The 17,091-nt window shown below is 38.6% G+C and overlaps 1 protein-coding gene across 11 annotated transcripts in view; it reads left to right on the top strand.

Annotated features, from left to right (window-relative positions):
• IGF2BP3 (insulin like growth factor 2 mRNA binding protein 3) overlaps positions 1-17,091 on the top strand; it is a 90,794-nt gene that overhangs the window by 40,152 nt on the left and 33,551 nt on the right. For 6 of the 11 annotated variants that reach the window (XM_070766988.1, XM_070766989.1, XM_070766985.1 and 3 more), the window contains 5 exons: positions 4,035-4,083; positions 9,732-9,783; positions 9,879-9,942; positions 10,989-11,054; positions 16,313-16,597. In XM_070766988.1, coding sequence (XP_070623089.1) covers positions 4,035-4,083; positions 9,732-9,783; positions 9,879-9,942; positions 10,989-11,054; positions 16,313-16,597 — 516 coding nt within the window. The remainder of the gene's footprint in view (positions 1-4,034; positions 4,084-9,731; positions 9,784-9,878; positions 9,943-10,988; positions 11,055-16,312; positions 16,598-17,091) is intronic. The other 5 variants (XM_070766994.1, XM_070766992.1, XM_070766995.1 and 2 more) reach the window with 1 other exon arrangement.

Below are 17,091 nucleotides of genomic sequence, written 5' to 3'. Positions count from 1 at the left end.
GCTCGGTGCTGCTGGGCTTGACATCAGCAGTCCCCTGCTGCCACGACAGCAACCCCCTGACCACCGTGCTCGCCTTGTGCCATGGGGGGGAGGACACTGCTTGCAAGTCAGGGGAGGGCGACACATGGCGTTGGGGCTGCTTCTAGACTGGTCCCTCCGGTTAATTAAAACAAAACAAGCCGGTGGGAGGAGGGGACGGACGCCAGGGAAGCCTTTTCTCCCCTCCCCCTTCGTGCCTTTTCGGCTGGGGAGCGAGAGAAGCTGAGATGGGCAAAAGGTGGACGTGCATGCTCAGTTCCCTTTTGGAAGGTAATAAGCTGCCAGGGCAGCACCGCCTGTGGAGGGAGCCACCTGGTGGTCAGTCACAGCAGTCCCCCTTGCGAGCCAGAGGCAAGAGAGATGTGCCTTTTCCCCTTCCTGCTGAGGGGAAAGCGAACGGCTCTGCTGTGTCGAGAAAGGGAGGGAGGGAGGAAATAAGAGAGAAAGAGGGGGGGGAAGAAAGATGGAGAGAGAAAGGGAGGGAGGGAGAGAAGGAAGGAAGGGAAAGAGAGAGAGAGAAATGACTCTTGATTTAAGCATATGGTAAAAAGCATCCAAGTAATAACAGAAAAAAACCCCAGCCCTCACCTGTTTTTGTAAATGGTTCAAGAGTTCACAGACACCCCCCCACACACACACACACACATGGGAAAGAGACAGGGATGGAAAAAGAGAGGAGAAATGAGAGAGGGAAGGAATGAGAGAAAAAGGGAGGAAGAGGAAGAAATGAGAAACAAATGAGAGAGAAAAGGGGGAGAGACAGGAGAGGAGGGATGATTGATTATTAAATATGGATTGACTACGGAATATTGGTAAAAGATATATTTAAGTGTTGTTTAATATTAGGATGTATTAATTTGTAAAATTGGGTTAGAATTTTAGAACTATAGAATTACATAGGTAAAATTAATGGAAGATAATAAGATAAAACAAGGGTTTTATGATATGTACTGTATGATTTTATGAATTTGCATTATGCATTTAAAATATACTTGGAAATGTAGAAGATTGATGAAAGTTAATAATAGTAAATGCTAAGTGCCTGAAAATTAATTAAGCTTGGAAATATTGAATGAAATTATAGAAAAGTATAATTTATGGAAATATATTAATTGATGCATTATTTTTTTATTGGTATTTTACTTTTTCATAGGTTTTTTTAATAATCTGGCCCTCCAACAGTCTGAGGGACAGTGAACTGGCCCCCTGTGTAAAAAGTTTAGGTACCCCTGCTCTATTCCTTTACATGTATACTTAGACCTATTGCACAGGAGACAAATTCCTTTTGTGTTCAATCACACTTGGCCAATAAATTCTCTTCTCTTCCAGTCTACATTATTGTGGAATTGTATTGCATCTAGAAAGATGTACATAAATTCAGTTTAATTGCTTTTTATATTCCAGAATAGATAGAACAGAAACTCAAATACTGGGTTGGTTGGTTGATTGATTGGTTGTTTGTTTGTTAGTTTCTAGAACACTTAATGTAAGATAAGCTGTTGTAAAAACTTTATTTCCATGCAATTACTGTAGCCAGCTAGAATTTATTAATTTATTTTTATCTTGAAATGTTGATGCTTTTTCTTATATTTATGTAAAAGAGCAGACTGTCCAGAAAATGGCAAGCACCATGTAATGCTGCTGGTCTGTCTCTTTAAATTCTCTCCCTCGCCAGCACTGCAACCTTGACTATAAAAGATGTATTTAGTGACAGCTGGTTGTGGTGTGTAGGAAGCTGACTGAAGCTGACTGTAGATCTGAAGGTCAGCTGTTCAAATCTCATCACCGGCTAAAGGTTGACTCAGCCTTCCATCCTTTGGAGGTGGGTAAAATGAGGACCCGGATTGTGGGGGTAATATGCTGGCTCTGTTAAAAAGTGCTATTGCTAACATATTGTAAGTCTCCCTGAGTCTAAGGAGAAGGGCGGATTAAAAATTGAATGAATGAATGAATGAATGAATGAATAAATAAATAAATAAATAAATAAGGGGTAATACTTGGAGTTGTAGAGTAGTAATAGAAGTGAGGAAGAATGGAGTAGTGGTGAGTAGTGATAGATGTGAATGCTTGTGTGTTTGTGTTTGTTAGGAACTTGTTGCTCTTTTTATGTTTTATGTTTTAGCCCAATAAATTGAATATAGTTAAAAGAGCTTATGACAATCATTTTGCCTAGTGATACCCACTAGGAATAGCAGAACTCACAAAGGTGGTGGTTGAAGTTGTTATAGACTAGTAGTAACAGCAGGGAGAAAGAATGGAATAGTGGTAGATATTGAGTAATAGCTATGAATGCTTGTTTATGTGTATTGTCTATGAACCTATTCATTGTTGGCTCTTTTGTGTTTGCAGCCCAGTAAATTGGATATAGTTAAAATGTGACGAATTTCTTCAACATTGTTGCTTCATATATATTTCGTATTTATGTATCAAATACACTGGTACCTCTACTTAAGAACGCCTCTACTTAAGAACTTTTCTAGATAAGAACCGGGTGTTCAAGATTTTTTTTGCCTCTACTTAAGAACCATTTTCTACTTAAGAACTCAAGGCCGGAAAAATTTCCCAGGAAATTTGAGAGCGGCATGAAGGCCCAACAGTTTTCTGCCATTCCCTCTTTAATGGCAGTCTAGAGCGAACAAAGCATTTTCCTTTCTCTGGGCACTTGGAGAGGGAATAAACCTCTGCCAGCGCCCAGAGAAAATAAATGCTCACTTCGCTCTGGGCAGCCTGGAGCGAATGGAGCGTTTTCCTTTCTCTGGACACTGCCTCAGAGTCCTTCTTTTTTTTTAAGCTTTAAAGTTTTGGGTTTTTTTTATTCCCCTTACCTCACCTTCTTCCTTCATCAGCGACTGTCCTCCTGCTCTTCTTCCTCCTCCTACCCAAATTCCGAGCTTTTATTTCTTTCCTAATGGGTTTGCACGCATTATTTGCTTTTACATTGATTCATATGGGAAAAATTGCTTGTACTTAAGAACGTTTCTACTTAAGAACCTTGTCACGGAACATATTAATTTCTTAAGTAGAGGTACCACTCTATATATTTATATGATAGATAGATAGATAGATAGATAGATAGATAGATAGATAAGATTAGACTAGTAAATATAATCTATTGATAATATAGAATTTAATACAGGCTATATCTTCTGAAACTTACCAAGGAGCGTTTCTTAGTGAATTTTATGTAGTAGAATATACATTTCAAAATATTTTTTCAAGGGTTTTTTATTTGCTTCAAAGCATTGATATCTATTATATACAATGTGTTTTACTTTTATATGTATTTATGTATGACTTAGAATGCATTTATTTCTTGGGTGATGCTGTAGCATGATTCTCTTATTCTGGTAGTTCCTAGAGGTTACATGGTAGTTTAGTTTGAGTGTAGATAATTTCATTTTTGGCAAAAACATCTATGAGATGGGTAAAAATAACAGTTATGTGTATTGTAAGGTCTTGCTGTAATGTTGGAGATAAAAAGCTTTCATATCTGGATATGTGTTTAAAAACAGATGAGGTGAGAATGTAATAGCTAATCTAAATATGAGAAACATGTAATCTTAGAAATGTAAGTACTAATTAAATTGATGCCGTTTGGGGAATTTGAACCTTGGCAATGACTTACAAATTATTGTTTGTAAATGTCCAGAGTCACTGAAAATAAGTGGGCAACCATACAGACCCTCTAAACAAACAAACAAACTTTTATAAGTGTAAGAAGCAGTTAATTACATATCTAAATAATATGCATGGGAAAGTTATATTGAAAGAAATACATTTCTAGAAACAATATTAGCGTGTCAAAATATTATAAAAAGCAGTATTAAAATACAATCCACTCTAGGATATTTTAAAAGGAGCTTGAGATAAGACATTATTTTATGTCATAATATTTTTTTCATATATTGTTAGAAATATTCAGTAGGACTTTAACTTTATAAATTGTCTTAATTAACAATCTTTCTCTCCCTCCCCCTCCCAACCTCTATCAATAGGAGTCGAAAACTTCAAATCCGAAATATTCCACCACACTTGCAGTGGGAGGTAGGCATTCATCTTTAACTTTTAAATGTTCAATCTGTTTATAAGAGGATAAATTGATAGTATGCCTTTTGCCTACCAATTTGCCTCTTGTTCTCTCAATTCTTTCTCTTCTAACTCTTAGCATATGCAAAATTTGACAAGAACTGCTTTTTGTTTTTGAGATGTTAATTTACAAATTTAAACAACAGAAACATCCATTTATTTCAGTTGCCCAACATTTGCAGTTAAATGGAGGGCAATTAGAGTTAAAATATTTTCAGAATTTTACAGTGCAACCCTAGGTGAATAATAACCACCTAGTTTATTCCCACTTTATAGCTCATTAGTACTTTCCTGATCTTTAGAAACATGAACATTGTGATGGAATTTGTATAATTTTCTGTCTCTATAAATATTTTCAAAGCACCATAAAAGCCAGGGTGGCTCAGTGGTTAGACTGTAGCACTTCAGGCTACTTCAGCTAACTGTGGCTGTAGTTCAACAGTCCAAATCTCACCACCAGGTCAAGATTGACTCAGCCTTCCATCCTTCCGAGGTGGATAAAATGAGGTCCCAGATTGTTGGGGGCAATATGCTAATTCTGGAAGCTGCTTAGGGAGGGCTATAAAAACACTATGAAGCGGTATATAAGTCTAAATGCTATATTGCTACCATGTTGGCTGGAGATTTTATAAAATCAGGATAGCAATTGTCCCAAGAATCTGAAGATACCTTTCTATTTGTGCCACTTTCTCAAACTGTAGTTCTCCCAGATATAATTTGTAAAATTTATATTTGTTTGCCTAAATAATTTATTTGATAGGTTTTTGGATGCTAAAGTCTTTAAAAATGTTTATTTATCAAAAATAATATATATATTTCTCCATTTCCCCCCGTTTTTAGTGAGATTATACAGTGAAATAATAAGATGATATTTTAATTGTGCCAGTACAAAACTATTTTAAATGTCAGGGAAAAGTTAGAATTTTTAATATAGGGATAACACATTGGAGCAGTTACCATCAAAAATTCTTATAGAAAGAAAAGTAAAAGTAGTGTGGCATAATGGGAAAGGAGATGAAAGAAGGTTAATAAAATAAAGTTAGTATGCATACAGTTTCATTGAATAGGCTGAGGTGGTGCCTCAGCTATACTGATATGCTATTGGCATGCAGAAATGTGATTTGTTACTGATGAATAATTTTAGAATGCATGAAATTGTAAGAGATTGTGTATATACGTTCCATTCCATATACATTCCACACAAACACACCATTTAAATAACTGGTTTTAATGCTGTGAATTAAAATCTCTACTAAACCTTAGAGATTTGAAATAAATACATCATATATCATTATTTGTACATAATATAGGTTAAATATAGTACAGTGGAACCTCAAGATACGAACCTAATTGGTTCCAGGGGGAGGTTCGTAACATGAAAGGTTCGTAAGACGAAACATTGTTTCCCATAGGAAACAATGTAAAGTCAATTAATCCGTGCAACCAACCCCCCCCCCCACAAAAAACCTGCTGCCGCCTGGCTGTGACCTTTTAAAACAGCCGCGCGGCTTTCCAGCAGCCTCTGAACGCCAAACGCGGAAGTTTGGGTTTGGCGTTTGGCTTTGGGAGATGGCTGGGAAGCCGCGCGGCTGTTTTAAAATGTCACAGCCGGGCTGGGGGGCTTCCCAGCAACCCCCCCAGCCCGGCTGTGATCTTTTAAAACAGCCGCGCGGCTTTCCAGCAGCCTCTGAACGCCAAACGCGGAAGTTTGGGTTTGGCGTTTGGCTTTGGGAGATGGCTGGGAAGCCGCGCGGCTGTTTTAAAATGTCACAGCCGGGCTGGGGGGCTTCCCAGCAACCCCCCCAGCCCAGCTGTGACGTTTTAAAACGGCCGCGTGGCTTCCCAGCCGTCTCCCGAAGCCAAACGCCAAACCCAAACTTCCGCGTTTGGCGTTTGGAGGCTGCTGGAAAGCCTCCCAGCCCGGCTGTCACCTTTTAAAACAGCCGCGCGGCTTTCCAGCAGCCTCCAAACGCCAAACGCGGAAGTTTGGGTTTGGCGTTTGGCTTCGGGAGATGGCTGGGAAGCCGCACGGCTGTTTTAAAATGTCACAGCCACGCTGGGGGGCTTCCCAGCACACCCCGAACTTTTGCCGAACTTCCGGGTTCGGGGTTCGGGGTGGTGGTGGGAAGCCCCCCAGCGCGGCTGTGACCTTTTAAAACAGCTGTGCGGCTTCCCAGCTGTCTCCAAACACCGGACGCGGAAGTTCGGCTTCGGCGTTCGGCTTCGGGAGACAGCTGGGAAGCCGCGCGGCTGTTTTAAAAGGTCACAGCTGCGCTGGGGGGCTTCCCAGCACCCCCCGAACCCCAAATTTTTGCCGAACTTCCGGGTTCGGGGTTCGGGGTGGTGGTGGGAAGCCCCCCAGCGCGGCTGTGACCTTTTAAAACAGCCGCGCGGCTTCCCAGCTGTCTCCTGAAGCCGAACGCCAAAGCCGAACTTCCGCATTCGGCGTTCGGAGAGAGCTGGGAAGCAACCTCCCGAACCGAACCCGGGGTTCAGAAAAATTTTGTCTCTTCTTACGAACTTTTTTCGAGTTACGAACCGACGTTCGGGAGGCTGCTGGGAAGCCCCGCCGCCTGGCTGTCACCTTTTAAAACAGCCACACGGCTTCCCAGCTGTCTCCGAACGCCAGTTCGTAACTCAAAAAAAGTTCGTAAGAAGAGGCAAATTTTTTCTGAACCCCGGGTTCGTATCACGAGTTGTTCGTAAGACGAGGGGTTCGTATCTTGAGGTACCACTGTATGTTGAACAAATCAGAGATCATAAGGAGCAACCAAGTTTTTATGTAATTTGTTTATTGAACAACATTTCAACTTTCCTCAGTTTGATCATGGCGACCAATGTCTATATTGGGACAATTAACTTTAGGGCAGGAATATTTCTTGTTTAATGTTGTTTATAGCCTAATCCATATATATGATGTCAATAATCAGTATAAACAAATTTTGTACGATGCTCCTTAATGACAAAAAAGTTAGCCATCACTGGCTTATAGTATAAAAACTGTAGCTTTTTGTGTGCAAGAAAGGCATCTGTGTTATAACAAGAGGGGGAGACCCCAATTACACAAATGCTAGAGTTGTTACATTAAAAAAAATATACAGTATATTATTTTCTAGCTAGAGTAAATATTCACACAAGCTTCTTCAGTTGCTCATCAAGATTACAATCTCACTACCAGTTTCGTAGAAATTCTATTATTGTCAAACGGCTACATGTGAAGATTGAGAGGCAGATGAACACTTTAGAAAAAAATGGGTTTGTTTTTAGAGTAAAGTTAGAGGATTTGGCTTTTTAGGAATAAAATAAAATGATTTGTAGTTGATAAAATCAATTAGGAATTTGGAGTAGTTATAAAAACATAGGAAAGGCCTAGTAAGTAAGGAAGCTAGAGTACCAGTGCAAATGTTTCTCATGCTTTTCTTGGACTTATTCATGTATATTGATTTAAGATGTGATTTTATTTTTAGAGTGTAAGGCGAAAACTACTAAGGTTAGGGTTTAAGATTTAGAGTATAAATTCCTTAGTTATTTTTCTTCATTTTATTTTTGCATTCAATCTTTAATGATTTTGCCTTTATAAAATGCTGCTTATATTGGAGATTGTTTTCACATTTACTGATGAAAAGTATATCTATTTATAAACTCATTGCATTCAGTTTCTCCCCACTCCCCCAACAGAATATAAGAATCATGATGGATTAAGCCAATATTAGACAAAGACTAGTATTAAAAGGAAGGTGTATTTTGTTGTGTTAATACTGATTCAAAAATAATGGCTGGATACAGGTTTAAATTTGCATCCCATTGACTTTGGGTGTTTATTTTAGACATGAAGTGTTCATCAGTTGCAGTGTTTTTCAACCAGTGTGCCGCGAGACATGGTCGGGTGTGCCGCGAAGCTCAGAGAGAGAAAGAAAACAAGAGAGAGAGAGAGAAAGAGAGAGAGAGAGAAAGAGAGAGAGAGAAAGAAAGAGAGAGAGAGAGAAAGAAAGCAAGAGAGAGAAAGAAAACAAGAGAAAGAAAGAAAGAAAGAAAGAAAGAAAGAGAAAGAAAGCAAGCAAGCAAGAAAGAAAAAAAGAGAATGAGAGAGACAGAGCAAGAGAGAGAGAGAAAGAAAGCGAGAGAAAGAGAGGGAGAGAAGGTGGGAGAGAGAAAGACAGGGAGGTAGGGAGGGAGAGATAGAGCAAAAAAGAGGAAGGAAGGAAGAGAGAAAGAAAGGGATGGAGAGAGAAAAAAGAAAGGGAGGGAGAGAGAAATAGAGCAAAAGGGAGGAAGAGAGAGAGAATTTTTTTGTCCAAACTCCCCCCCCCCCTTGCGCTCAATGTGCCCCATGGTTTTGTAAATGTAAAAAATGTGCCGTGGCTCAAAAAAGGTTGAAAATCACTGATCTAACCAACTGGGTTTTTTTCCTTTGAAGGAGTGGGTTACAATACTAACCAGTAGACACATGAGTTTTCATTTGCTCTACTAAAAAAAACCCCAATTTAGTTTAAAAGTATGTTTATTATATTTCATGTCTTAGTAATCGGCTTCCAGGCAGTTTCCTTCTACATAAATCTCATTAGTTGCTTGATCAGACTCAGGTTTTTATTTGTAAAAAGGAGTGAGGTGCATTCTTATTTTAAATGAATGAAGAGAACCTAATCTTATCTCAGAGCAGGGGTCTCCAACCTTGACAATTTAAGACTTGTGGACTTCAGCTCCCAGATGTCTGAGGAATTCTGGGAGTTGAAGTCCACAAATCTTAAAGTTGCCAAGGTTGGAGACCCCTGCCTCATAGGAATGGTCTTTCTTCTTCTCTCTCTGTGAAGTATTTAAATCAAGGTAAAATTGTTAGCTATTATAAATTTTTAAAATTATTATAACTACTGATTAAGTGCTGCCTTACTTGAAAGGTTACATTCCTGAATATGTAAGGAATTCTTCTGTCTAATGACGTTAAAAAAATAATCACTTGTTGCTTTCTTCCCTTCCCCTTTAAACACACTAACTCAATTCAGTTTACTTTACAATAAATATTCCTGTAAAGATTGGAATTAATTATAACACCTCTATATTTATTTCTAAAAATATATTATTAAAAATCTATTAAGTATTAAATTCTTCACTATAATAAGAGCAGTTGAAATATTTTTAATACTGCATTTATTTGAGTCAAACATTTTTCTATAGTAATTAGAAAATCTGTTTCAATATGTGCTGATTTAAGTCTCAAGCCTACTTTTTTGCAATGAAAAAATATGACTATAATGATCTGTCTTCAATTGTATGTAAAATACTATAGTTTATTCTGACATCTTTGCAGTCCCTTTAATTTCATTTAAATCTTGATTTTAGGAAACACATATACACACACACACTCATACAAGTAACTCACTACAATTTGCTATTGACAAATTCATTTAATTCCTGGGGATCAAATTTAATGTGGAAGTTTCACATTCAGCAATGAAGTTTATCAAATTTAAGAAAAATCTGGAAAACCTATGTCACTAATTTTGTAAGACAGAAACATAATTGGTATTTATATATATTATGCTGGAAGTTTATTATACAAAATTGTGCAACATGTAATGTTTACATTGTACTTTGTTTCTTTTTAACAGGTCCTGGACGGTTTACTGGCACAGTATGGAACTGTGGAAACCTGTGAGCAAGGTGGTGTAATATTCAAATACCGGTCGTTTGTTTAAAAGAAATGATCAAAGGAAATTTTAATTTATTTTTTCCCGATGCATCTTTATTTGTTCTAGTGAATACTGAGACAGAGACTGCAGTAGTAAATGTGACATACGCCAATAAGGACCAGGCCAGGCAGTAAGTCCTCATTTATTTTTAGGTTTTTTCCTACCTTTAAAATCATTTTTCTCTTATGTATTAACATTTGATACAGTCTCTTATTTGTCATTTGTGTTTTTTTTTAATCAAAATGCTAAGGTTACACTCTTCATCCAACTGCTTATATATAATCCTGGAGATTGAGTTTAGTTGGATTACCTTTTGAATAGCAACATATCTAGTTGCACTGGGGAATTGCACTTGTAAACGTTTATGAGGGAATAAGGTGATTTAACATCAAACAGTTCCCTCGTTAATTAGTGTATTCAGTTTCCTGATGTCTCTGACCAGATGTCCTCTTGAGAAGAGTTGATCCCTGCAAGTGAAAAAATGCCCAAATTGAAGATAACTATAGAAGGATTTGAGTCTAGATGAACACTCAATAGAATTTCTGTTTAATAGTAAGGAAATCAAACTTTGAGAAGATTATAGTGTCTTAAGGTGATTGAAAGCTGTTGGCATTTGTCAGAAACAGAGGTATTTCTCCTGGTTTATATAATATACACCCTCGCACATTCCAGTTTGACACTTATTTAACCCTGGATTTACTTTATTATTATTTTTATATGCAAGTCCTTATTCAGTTTCTAGTTAAATATTTCAGCACTACATTGGAAGTGTCATGTTTCATTGGAAGCAATAAAATCTTCACTGACACTTTATTGGAATTATAAGGTCACCTGATTTAAAAAACACAACTCATTGCGGCATGTAAAATTAAATACACTGTAAAACCAAATCATAAAAGTAAATATAGAAATGCCAATATATTAGAGACAGAAGTGGGTTACTCCCAATTCGGACCAGGTCACCCAAACCAGTAGCATCCCACTGGTGATGTCATGATGACATCACGGAACTGGTTCGGTTGGTTCCAGTCTGTGGATGCCGCTATCTTTGGGGAGGGGGGATTTCCCCCCCTGTTTTTTTTTCTTCTGAGCATGTGCAGAAGTTGAATTTCTGGCACTGCGCATGTGTTACCATCTTGTTTTGGGCTTTAAAAACATTTTTAAAATTCTTTTCAGCACTGCGTGCGTGCGTGCCCACAAGGCACAGCCACGCAGCGCAGGAGGAAGCGAACTGGCAGCAAGGTAAGTTAGAACCCACCCCTGATTAGAGAGGTGTAGAAGTTAAAAAAAACCCACTTATCCTTTATCAATGGATTTGCTATTTTATGTGTGCCATGGTTTATTCAAAATTTGGTGGAATTTATATTTTAAAATCTCTGCCACAGTTGCACACATTAACAGAGGAAATTGGATTTCTACTAGGTAGAACCGTTTATGTAGAGTCTTGTATAAAATGACCACAGTTCAGAATCAACTAGTAGAAGCAAATTCTACAGTAGTGGGCACCAGTTACAGTTATATCTGTCTGCATGCCCTATTTTTGCAAAGTCAAGACTACAGTGTTCCCTCGATTTTCGCAGGGGATGCTTTCTGAGACCACCCGCGAAAGTCGAATTTCCGCAAAGTAGAGATGCAGAAGTAAATACACTATTTTTGGCTATGAACAGTATCACAAGCCATCCCTTAACACTTTAAACCCCTAAATTGCAATTTCCCATTCCCTTAGCAACCATTTAGATTATTATTCACCAGAGTTATTTATTAAAATTTATTAAAAAAATATTTATTAAAGGTGGACAAAAGTTTGGCGATGACATATGACATCATTGGGGCGGGAAAAACCGTGGTATAGGGAAAAAAAACGCAAAGTATTTTTTAATTAATATTTTTGAAAAACCGTGGTATAGACTTTTCGCGAAGTTCGAACCCGTGAAAATCGAGGGAACACTGTACTTATTTAAAATCATAGTGAGGAGTCACATTTTAAGGTATATAGGTAGTCCTCAGCTTACAAGTGTTTATTCAGTGACCATTTGAAATTATGATGATACTGAACAAAGGGACTTATGACTCCTGCCTGAAGATATGGCTGAAATAAAACACAATCACATGACTCTGGAATGCTGCAAGTGGACATAAATTCAACAATGTTGCTGAGCATCCAGACTGCAGTCTTGTGAACACTGGGTGGGGAAAAGAATTGTTGGAAATTTAAATCCAGGTCATAAGTCCTCCAATTTTTTAATTGAAAAAGCTTGTTCAATGAGACAAGAAAAAAAGACCAACAATTCCAGTTACCTTTTGGAAAAAAAAATATTTGGGACAACCACAACCTTGATACTTGAGAATATCCGCAGAAAAGTCCTCTTTTTCTTAAACACTAAGTGGTTATAAATCAAAGACTACCTATATAGCCTTTATAATATAAAAATATTATGGGTGATAACCAGTTACAGAAAGAATACATTAGCTTTTCAAAAAATGTGATATTGACCCAACACTGCATCAACGAATATAATAAAATTACAAATATAGGTGTGTAGAGATAGCTACATATAGTATTTGGGTATACTTTTTTCACCAATTTTATGACTATTTTGAAGTCTACATTCGCTTGGTAAATCTGGTGTCACTCCACTACAAAATGAAAATATTAAAATGGAATTCTGTGCCACCTAGTGGCTAACTGAAATTAATAATTAAGTTTCTTCCTTTCTGTATAGCTCTCTACACATTTACATTTGTTTTTGCTCAATTTTCAAAGAGCTGTTATATAAATAAGGTTCCTAGAATTATGTAACAATGTAGTGTCAGATCATTTCCCTACAAGAAACAGTTTACCTGTTAAAGATTCTTTATTAGACCTTGCTTTCAGTACGCATGTCTCACAAGGGTGCAATTTTGAAGTAAGCTGCTGCTCACATTGGGTTCTATCGTCTTGTATCTCTTTTCTGGAAAATATATATGTGGATGCATGCATGTGCATGTATATTAAAGCTTTAACACTGAATCATAGATATTTAATTTTTTTGTAGTGTACTATGATTTTTAAAGTCACAACCATTATTCTAAATTCGCTTTTCATGTAAGAAAGATGAAGTAGTTGTTTGGTTAGTTAGGTTTCAATTATAACTTGACTTTAAAAAAAGATTACAAATTGGTCAGTACTAACCAATTGATAATTTCAGTTAATTTATACATTATTGTAATTAGATATTTGCCTGTGAGTAACACTTGCCCCCAGGCTGCCAGGTGCAGTTCACAAACAGCTGCATTTAAGTAGAAAAAGGAGGAAAGAACATGTTTGCCAAGACATATTGGCTGCTTGCCCTTCAAAAGAAACAAAATAAGGATGCTATCACTACTTGCATTAGTCCTCTCATTTGAAATGATTTTGATATGAATGAAGGATTAGTATTATAATGCCGTACATTGCTACACTGGTTCAAAAATGAGTTATGGGGAAGCATGAATTGTTCTGTTAGGAAGACAAATGGTTTAAATAGACCCATTATAATATAAATGAGAAACTCAGTTAGAAATTCATGTTTGAGTTGAGAGATATATTAGTATTTTAATTGTATAAATGGGAAACTCTATAAGAAATTCATGTTTGAGTTGAGAGATGTATTAGTACAGTGGTACCTCTACCTAAGAACTCCTCTACTTACGAACTTTTCTAGATAAGAACCGGGTGTTCAAGATTTTTTTGCCTCTTCTCAAGAACCATTTCCCACTTACAAAACCGAGCCTCCAAAACTAACTGGAAAAGGCAGGGAGAAGCCTCCATGGGGCCTCTCTAGGAATCTCCTGGGAGGAAACAGGGCCGGAAAAGGCAGGGATAAGCCTCTGTGGGGTCTCTCTAGGAATCTCCTGGGAGGAAACAGAGTCAGAAAAGGCGGGGAGAAGCTTCTGTGGGGACTCTCTAAGAATCTCCTGGGAGGAAACAGGGTCAGAAAAGGTGGGGAGAAGCTTGTGTGGGGCCTCTCTAGGAATCTCCTGGGAGGAAACAGGGCCTCCATCCTCCCTCTGGTTTCCCCAATCGCATGCATTATTTGCTTTTACATTGATTCCTATGGAAAAAATTGCTGCTTCTTACAAATTTTTCTACTTAAGAACTTGGTCACAGAACAAATTAAGTTCGTAAGTATAGGCACCACTATATTTTAATTGTATACTGTATAGGTTTTTCTAAAACTTGGTGATTTAGGAAAGACAGAGAAGGGGGAAAAACCCGTTCATACAGGATTTATAGTTTGGATTAAAAGGCAAAGGCAATAAATGCAATAAAATAGAGAATGAAATAGAACCTTATCTTCAGATTTGTTGTCTAAACAGTCAAGGAAAAAGCAGAAAGGGAGATGAAAGAATGATGATTCAAATTTAGGCAACTAACTTATAGTTAATTATCTTTTAATGATCACAGTTGAGATTGGCAACTCTGCTGTGTTGTTTCTAAGTGAAATGTGACTTTGTCTAACTTACAACAGGAGTTCTGTGGTTGTTAAGTAAATCACCTATAGTTGTTAAGCATGGTCACGTAACCACAACTTGTGACTAACTGCTGGCTTCTCCATTGACTTTCCACAGAAGCCAGCTGTGAAAGTCACAAATGGTGTAATCACATAACTGTGGGACACTTAAAATGTCAGAAATGTGCACCAGTTGCCAAGTTCCTGAATCACAATGTTTCAACTATTATAAGTCCCAGTACCAGTTGTAAACCTGCTTTTAAGCTCCATTGTAAATTCAAATGATCATTAAACAGGACAGTCATTAACTGAAGACTACCTATACAGTAATACCTCGTCTTACGAATTGGTTCCCGGGGGAGGTTCGTAAGGCGAAAAGTTCGTAAGACGAAACATTGTTTCCCATAGGAAACAATATAAAATGAATTAATGCGTGAAAGAAAAAATAAACGCAAAAGAACCCTGCCGCCCGGCTGTCACCGTTTGAAACAGCCGGGTGCTTCTCAGCGCTCTCCCAATGTCAAACCTGGAAGTTCGGCAAAAGTTCGGGTTGGGGTGGCCACCGAGAAGCCCCGCCACCCGGCTGTCACCTTTTTAAACAGCCGGGGGGCTTCTCGGCGTCCTCCCGAACCTGAACGCCAAACCTGAACTTCCAGGTTCGGCGTTCGGGAGGCCACCGAGAAGCCCCGCTGCCCAGCTGTCGTCTTTTGAAACAGCCGGGGGGCTTCTCAGCGGCCTCCCGAATGCCGAACCCAGAAGTTCGGGTTTGGCGTTCGGGTTCAGGAGGACACTGAGAAGTCCCGCCGCCCGGCTGTTAGCTTTTCAAAAGAGCTGCGGAGCTGTCGGGCCGGTCAGGAGGCTGGAAAGGAGGTGGGGAATCCCAATAGGGAATTCCATGGGCGGAACTTTGATGTCACAAAGACGTCCTTCCTGGAGTCCACGTTTCGGCTGGCCAGGAAGGACGTCTTTGTGACGTCAAAGCTCCGCCCATGGAATTCCCTATTGGGATTCCCCACCTCCTTTCCAGCCTCCTGACCAGCCTGACAGCTCTGTGGCTTTTTTGAAAAGCTAACAGCCAGGCGGTGGGGCTTCTCAGCGTCCTCCTGAACCCAAACGCTGACCCTGAACTTTTGCCAAACCTCCGGGTTTGGCGTTTGGGAGAACGCCGAGAAGCCCCCCGGCTGTTCCAAAAGGCGACAGCCGGGTGGCAGGGCTTCTCGGCGGCCTCCCAAACGCTGAACCCGGAAGTTCAGCAAAAGTTCGGGTTTGGCGTTCGGATTCAGGAGGACACCGAGAAGCCCCCCGGCTGTTTCAAAAAGCGACAGCCGGGCAGTGGGGCTTCTCGGCGGCGGGTTCATAAGACGGAAAAAGTTCAGAAGAAGTGGCAAAAAATTTCCGAACCCTGGGTTCGTATCTCGGATTGTTCGTATGGCGAGAGGTTCGTATCACGAGGTACCACTGTATTTGGCATTTGAATTCCTTGAACATGCTGAAGAATAGAATCCAGTCCAAAATCCAGGTCTTTTCCTTCTTTTTGTAATATTATAAATTAGGACCAGAGTCTTTTCTTCTTATCATGTTGCCTATCTGCCAATGATAAGCAGTTTTAAGATTCCAGCCAATCACATCTACCTTTCTGAGAGGCTCCTTTTTGCTAACGTATGCTATTTGTAAAGAGAAAGGAGTTAAATGTGACTCTTCAAAAGCCAGCACTCAAAACACTTTAGAACTGGGAACACCTTCAGATGCTGGCTCCCAAAGTACTTTTTGCTCTAGAGAAATAGGAAAAAAGCAAAATTTCAAAGAAATTCTGCTTCATATTGCTATAAATAGTGCTTTTGAGTCATCTTTAGGCATTTCCCCATGAGGAAGGAAGGAGATAATGTTTAGGCATAAAGGGCTATTTATGATCTCATGAGCCAGATGGGACAGCTTACCATTCCCAATGAAACATTATACCATAATTGATTGGCTTTCTGTTCTGCTGCTTCATCTGCAACAACTTACTGTCTTTGTAAACTTATACAGAGCAATAGAAAAATTGAATGAATTCCAGCTTGAAAACTATTCACTAAAAGTTGCATATATTCCTGATGAAATGGCAGCCCAACCATCTCCTCAGCAGCACCCTCAAGGTAGACGTGGATTTGGGCAGAGAGGTGTCCCTAGACAAGGTTCACCAGGGGCAGCAACAAGACAGAAACCACAGTCTGATGTTCCATTACGGATACTTGTTCCAACCCAGTTTGTAGGAGCTATTATTGGAAAAGAAGGGGCCACAATCAGAAACATCACAAAGCAGACGCAGTCAAAGTAAGTCATTATATGAAATCTTTATTATCAATTATTATTGATTTTTATTAAAATGTAAAGTATTGCATTGTTACATTTATTATTGAAATACTTATAAATTTTAATTGGAAGAGAAGACTGGCTTCATATGATCTTCATGAGAATTCTGTTCAAAGGAGATGGTGCTAACTGGGTTGTAGTACAGTATTATTAAGAGTTGTTGCATTTAAGAATTCCGAGAAACATTACAATGTATCACTTTTCATTATATTGCCTTGTATCTATATTTCCCCAATCTAGATATTAAGGAGGCAGATATTCAAGAGGATGGAAATGAAGAAAACATTAGGGTCATTCACAGCTCAGTCTTCAATCAGCATATTATGTTTAGAAATACTACTCTTTGGCCATATCTGACACTTTTGCCCAGTTCTATTATTTAAATTTAATAATATTTAACTTGTTTGGAAGATCATTGTTTATTTTTAAAGCTTGAATGTTTATTTTAATGCATT

This window comes from Erythrolamprus reginae, chromosome Z (assembly GCF_031021105.1).
Source record: "Erythrolamprus reginae isolate rEryReg1 chromosome Z, rEryReg1.hap1, whole genome shotgun sequence".
Taxonomy (NCBI): Eukaryota; Metazoa; Chordata; class Lepidosauria; order Squamata; family Dipsadidae; genus Erythrolamprus; species Erythrolamprus reginae.
This window is presented reverse-complemented; position numbering and strand designations above follow the sequence as displayed.